This window comes from Cavia porcellus, unplaced genomic scaffold, assembly GCF_034190915.1.
Source record: "Cavia porcellus strain 051 isolate PalLab524CR breed Dunkin Hartley unplaced genomic scaffold, mCavPor4.1 scaffold_23, whole genome shotgun sequence".
Classification (NCBI taxonomy): domain Eukaryota; kingdom Metazoa; phylum Chordata; class Mammalia; order Rodentia; family Caviidae; genus Cavia; species Cavia porcellus.
The window spans coordinates 41,531,425-41,537,392 of record NW_026947506.1 but is presented as its reverse complement, the minus strand read 5'-3'; the positions used below and the strand labels follow the sequence as shown (position 1 = coordinate 41,537,392).

General features: G+C 57.5%; 1 protein-coding gene across 1 annotated transcript; it reads left to right on the top strand.

The window, feature by feature from the left end:
- Nucleotides 1–878: 878 nt before the first annotated feature.
- LOC100730459 (uroplakin-3b-like protein 1) lies at nt 879–5,109 on the top strand. The gene is made up of 6 exons (XM_003470128.5): nt 879–1,162; nt 2,408–2,560; nt 2,736–2,955; nt 3,341–3,417; nt 3,843–3,963; nt 4,818–5,109. Exons 1-6 carry the CDS (start codon nt 1,051–1,053, stop codon nt 4,924–4,926), a joined length of 792 nt encoding a protein of 263 aa, XP_003470176.3. The 5' UTR covers nt 879–1,050; the 3' UTR covers nt 4,927–5,109.
- Nucleotides 5,110–5,968: the final 859 nt, after the last annotated feature.

Below are 5,968 nucleotides of genomic sequence, written 5' to 3'. Positions count from 1 at the left end.
AGCATCAGGGAAACAGGCTGGGAAGAGTGGAAAAGACTTTACAGAGGAGGTGATGTGTAAACTGGGTTTTGAAGAAGGTGTAGGAGTTTGCTCATTGGGGAGGAAATGATTCCAGGCAGGGGAAGCACATACTTGCAGGTCCAAGAAGGAAGCAGCGAGGAGAGACAGGGGGAGCCATGAATTTGACCTTCAAGTACCTGATGGCCGGAGATTCGCAACCATGAGTTTAGGGTTCTGGCCCATCCTGCTCGTAAAAGAAGTTCTATCTAGAAGTTTTCCTTGTGTTGGGTTGAATCTTGCCAGGGAACTGAGGCATGTTCCCTTCAAGGGGCGCCCCCTTCACACCCAGGAATGGAGGCCACAGATGATGGCTACCTGTTGGATTTCCTAGAAAGATCTCACAAGCTTGATTGGATCTTTTGTTTGTTTGTTCGAGCCTATAGCTCAGGCTGGTCTTGAATTCACTATGTAGTCCAGGCTGGCCTCGAACTCGTGGTGACCCTCTTGCCTCAGCCTTCCAAAGCATAATTTGAGTTTGGGGACAGAGGCTGTGTCCAGGTGTTGAGGTTGTGCCAAGAGTGGCTGGTGCTCCAGGCCCTGTGAGCTGTCCTCCCTGACTCAGGAGGGCCTGCCTGCCCGGCAGGGCTGGCTGGGGGCTGGAGAGATCACAGGTCATCTGGCTGTTGTGCCGTTGGCTTGGACCTCAGCCTGGCTCTGCAGGCTTCCACCCTGCACCGGCCTGAGTCACAGGCTGCTGTCCCCCCAGGCAGGGCAGGTGTGGCCGGGCCCTCACTGGTCGGCCAGGACCCAGGGCCACTTCCTCCTCCCGGCCCCTCCTGGAGTGAGGTGGGGGTGTCTGGGCTTGTCTCCGACAGAACCAACTGTTCTCATCAGACCCCTCCCTGATGAAGCCAAATCCTGGGGCCCCCAAACCTGTCCAACCAGTCGTAAGGAAGAAGGGGGTACTGGGCAGGGCCGGAGGCGGTGCCCCCAGCCGAGCACAGGCTGAGCTGCTGAGGCCACAGACACTGTAGAGACATCTGAGGACAGATGCGGACAGGTACTTGGATGCTCCGCCCGGCCATGGGGCTCAGTGGACGGTCGCTGCTTCTGTCCCCACTGTGGCTGCTGTTGACCTGGGTCCAGCCTGGGGCCAGTGTGGGTGAGTGAAGCTGGGGGTTTGGGAGAGGGTCCCCCCAAAGTTGCAGACATCAGGATAGACACATCCCTACCCCTGTTGCCTCCTGAGCCCCTGTTGGCTGGGGACTGGGTCCTGGGTCCTGTGTAGGTGAGGGGACAGAACTTGCTGACGTCAGTCACAGGTCTGGCCGGCCCCTGTCCCTTCTCTCTCTTTCTGGGGTCCTCCTGCCGGAGGCTGCCCTCCTCCCTCCCCTGGTCCTGAGCAGAGGTTTAAGGAAGTCTGTAAGGACCAGTTCGCTCAGGAGGCCCAAGGAAATCTTGAGGGGAGGCAGCAGCAGCCCCTTCCCTCCTCCAGCTCCCAAAGTAGGTGGGCTGAGGGAGAACAGCACCTCGACCCCTGCTGCTCCCGTCCGCTCCCCTGGTTTAAGCAAACATGAGGTACCTGCAGAATGTAGTATGCCCTGGCTCTGAGATAGGATGAAGAGCTTTGAGGAAGGAAGGATCAGTCCCCGTTTCTCAAAGGTTCTCGAAGGTTCTATCTTGATCTTCAGAGTTAACTCAATGGGAGTGAAGTGTACAGAGCTGAACTGAGTGTGGGGGTTGCTGAACTTCATAAAAGCCCACTTTTCTGCTTCCCCCATGTTTGTGGCTGGAGAGAGGAGGGGACACTATGGGTTTCTGCGTTCAGGAGTGAGGCTGGACATGGGCTGTGTTGCCCATCCTGAGTCCCCTCAGAGGTATGAGACTGAGAGGAATGGGGGTGTCCTGAAGAGAGGTGACTTGGGCCTCATGGGTGGTGACACGAGCTGGCAGAGAACTTCCAGGGAAGAGAAGAATGCCCCAGACTGAGCCAGTCTCTGCCCCACAGCGACTGGTCCTCTCTGATTCATCCATGCTGGGCCTGGAGGAACAGCCAGGGGACCTTTGGGTAACCCCCTTCCAAGCCAGTCAAGTCCTTCATCCAGCAAACCATGGGAGGAGCTCTTAAGGCTCCTGGGCATATGAGAAGCAGAGTCCAGGATGATAGGGTCCCCCAAATCCAAGTCTCACCCCAGCTCAGAAGCATCAAGACTGTAGGTGGGGGAGGAATCTCTGCTACCTTTGTACCTGGGAAACCTCAAGGACCCAGGAGGGACAGGGTAGGGCCTCCCCTCCCCTCCTACTCCTAGGAGACTCCCCAAGGAAAGGTCCAGTAGCTGAAACTTGACCCAGGAGTAGATCTGTGTCTCCCCTCTCTGAGCAGCCTCTTCCCTCCCACCCTCTGCAGAGCGCATCAGCTATGTGCCCCGGCTCTCAGGTGCCAACCTGGCGGGGAAAGTCACCCAGTCCACCTTCACATTGGAGCAGCCGCTGGGCCAGTTCGACCGTACCAGGATCTCTGACTTTGACCCCATCTGGCTGGTGGTGGCCTACAGTAATGGTGGGTGTGACGCATCTGGCCTCAGTTTCCCCTCTGTGACATGGGTGGGCAGGCTTGAGGGGGTTGGGGGCAGGTGCTGGAGGAATGTGGCTGGTGGAGGACAGTCTGGCCTGATGGAGGAGGCCGGAGCCCCACCTGGGCTGCCCCACCATCTGACCCACTGTGCCTCCCTCAGCCACCCAGGACTTCACTGCCCCACAGAAGACAAAGGACATTCCGGTCCCTGCCACCTTTACCCAGAAAGGCTACTACCTTACACTGCCAGCCCAGCGGCTGCATTACCAGAGCAGCCCAGCCAGCAGCCAGCTCCGTGTCCTCCGTGTTGGCAATGACACTCACTGTTCCCCCTTGAAAGAGGGCTGCAACCCTCCCCTGCCAGACTCGGGACCATACAGGTGCGAGGCTGAGATGCCCTGTCTCCCATCTCTCTTGAGTGATGAGCCCCGACCCAAGCCCCAGTTCCCATCCAGACACACAGATGGAGCGTCCTACAGACAGGGCAGCCCATGGCAGGGCTCCGGCCCTGGCCCCTGCCCCTACCAAGCGCTTGATCCACAACATTTCCCAAAGGCAGGCACAGAGGCCCTGAGAGGCCAACGGAGGCACCCCCGTCACACAGCTGAAGGACGCTCCAGCCAGGATCCAAGCCCTTCTTTTGGGCTGTGAGGCTATGCTATTTAGCTCCAACTCTACCCCATCTCAGGCTGCTCTCCTCAAGGCCTGGGAGTTGAGGGGTCAGGACCTTGGGACCCCCACTTCCAATGCTGGGTCTCCCGATAGGGTGAAGTTTCTGGTGATGAATGACCAGGGACCTGTGGCTGAAACCGAGTGGTCCGATGAGACCCGCCTGCAGCAAGGTACGGGGAGCCCAAAGCAGGGATGGGAGCTGAGGGCCTGGAGGGTGGGCAGAGGGGCCCTGGGGGACTAGGGCAGCTCTGGCTGTCAGAAGCACATTGCCACCACGGTCTGCAGGGGCCCCTTCCCTGCCTGCCTCTTGTCCCTGTCCCAGACTTGGGTGCAGGGTGGTTGCTCTGGAGGCTGCCCAAAGATGCTCTTTTGGGTCAGATGAGATTTATTTTTTTTCCTGCTACACTGAGGATTAAACTCAGGACCTGTGCACTGAGTTGCATCCCCAGCCCATTTTTGAGACAGTCTCAGTAAGTCACTAAGTTGCCCAGCCTGGGATCCAACTTTTGATCCTCCTGCCTCAGCCTCCCAGAATGGAATGAAAGGTGTGAACCACCACAATAGAATTTCTTCTTTTTGCCTACCATGACTCCAGCCAAGATATTCGAGGCTGTCCCAGGGTCCCAGAGTGAGGGCACCGTGGTCATCATTGCCATCCTGTCCATCCTGCTGGCCATCTTCCTGGTGGTCCTCCTGGTCTTGCTCGTGTACACCTGGTGAGTGGCGGGGCTGGGACTCTGAGGCCTCCCAGCAGCAGCCCCTGGCCCAGCGCCTCCCTGCTGTACCTGCTGGAGCAGTTTTCCTGGAAGCAAAAGATTCTCCAGGTTCCAGAGCTTTCCAGGTCTCAGCTAGCGACCCTCCAGCCCGCTGTGAAGTCACCAGGAGCTGGTGGGAGCGCAGGCGCAGTGCCTACCCCTCAGTTTGACCCTCTGCCCATCCCCCGCCACTTTCCCAGCGGGCCCCTCCCGCCTCCTGGTGGCAACCTCTGGAATTGCAAGCGAGGTGGACCAGAGCCAACTAGACTCCCCAAAAGTGTGGGGGCCAGAAAACTTGCTGGAGGAAAGGAGATGCCTAGCTACTGCTGGGATTTGAAGCAGAGCGCCAGAGCTCCAAGGGGATGGTAGGGAAGTGGAGAGATGTGGGGGCCAGTGGGACAGGAGAGTGGCTGGCAGCCAGAAAAGTTCAGGGGCCTGCATCTCCCAAACCTGTATGAACCTGTGGTAGGCTTGATCGGGGGAAATGGATTTTTAAAAAATTTTTTCAGTATTGGGATTGAAACCAATGCCTTCGCACTGAGCTCATCCCTGGTCTCCAGTCCCTGTTTATTTTAAAACAGGTCTTTAAATTGCTAAGTTGCAAGGCTGGTCTAGAACTTGAGATCCACCTGCTTCAGCCTCCCAGAGTACTCTGATTATAGACATGCACCACACACCTGGCTAGGAGTTAGAATTTTGAGATTTAGAGAAACAGCCTGGTTCCTTTTTTGTGAATGCTGCCTGTCCAGGGAAGCCTCAGTTTCCAGGGGGCCCTCGGCTCACCGTTCTCTTCTTCTACCCCCACCCCCACTAAGCTTTGACAGCTGCAGGAGCACTCGCATTTCCAGCCCCCACGAGCAGGAGAGCATGAGGAGATACAACACCCACCACATGTGCAGCTCTGCAGCTGAGAGGGGCTCCTGAGTGGCTCTGGGGCCCCCAGCTGCCTACTGGTGACCTCTCTTTCTGGGATGTAAAGTCCCAGCCAAGCTAAGCCCTGCAAGGTCCGGAGCCCTGAGAGAGTTCCACTAGTGACCAGAGAGCGCACCCTTTCCTCCATGTGAGGGCCAGTGCTATGGGAAATAAATGTCCCCTGCTTGTCTGTGACACGGTACAGCTGGTTGGTCTCTCAGAGGGATGCATCCTGAGGGGAAGCTGCGGGGTCCAAGGCCAGCTGAGTCACCCCAACCAACTGCAGTCTCTCTTTGGGCCACAGCATTCCTATCTGTAAAACAGTGGTCCCCAGTGGTCCCCAGGGTGACTGTGAAGTTCAACCAAGGGGAACATGTGACCCAGGAGAGAAGGTCACCCTACCAAAGGCCATGCATTCAAATCCCAGTGCCAGAGAGAGAGAGAGAGAGAGGCCTCAACTCAACCCGGAGCAGAACCCCGTCCCAAACCTAGTCCAGGGCACCCATGGGGCTCAAGTTGGCCCAGGCAGATTCTGTCCTCAGGCTCCCCCTACTGTTGGGGGACGACAGTGACACCAGGTGGCAGAGAGGCTGGGAGGCTTCAGAGGCTTCTTGAGAAGGCAGAGAAGGACTGGAGAGGGTGTCGCCCTCCGGGAGAGAGGCTGGCTGGGTTCCTGGGCACCTGCAGTTTATTAGCTGCATCTGAGCATCCAGCTTGTGCCGCGGAGGAAATAAATGCTCAGCCTGGCTGGGAGAGGGAGGGAGGAGACAGGAACAAAGACTTCCAGCTGCTGTGGGAGTTAAACCTTCCCCTCCCATAGCTCTGTGTGTGTGTGTGTGTGTGTGTGTGTGTGTGTGTGTGTCTTTTTAAGATAGGATTTTACTACGCACTTCAGGCTGGCCTTGAACTCACTTTGCGGCCCAGGCTGGCCTTGAACTTGCAGCCATCGTCCTGCCTCAGCCTCCTGAGTGCTGGGATTACAGGCATGCACCTGTATGGACAACCGGCTTCCATAGCCTTTCTGGGGCAGTGATGCAGCCAGACTCTGGGGCTG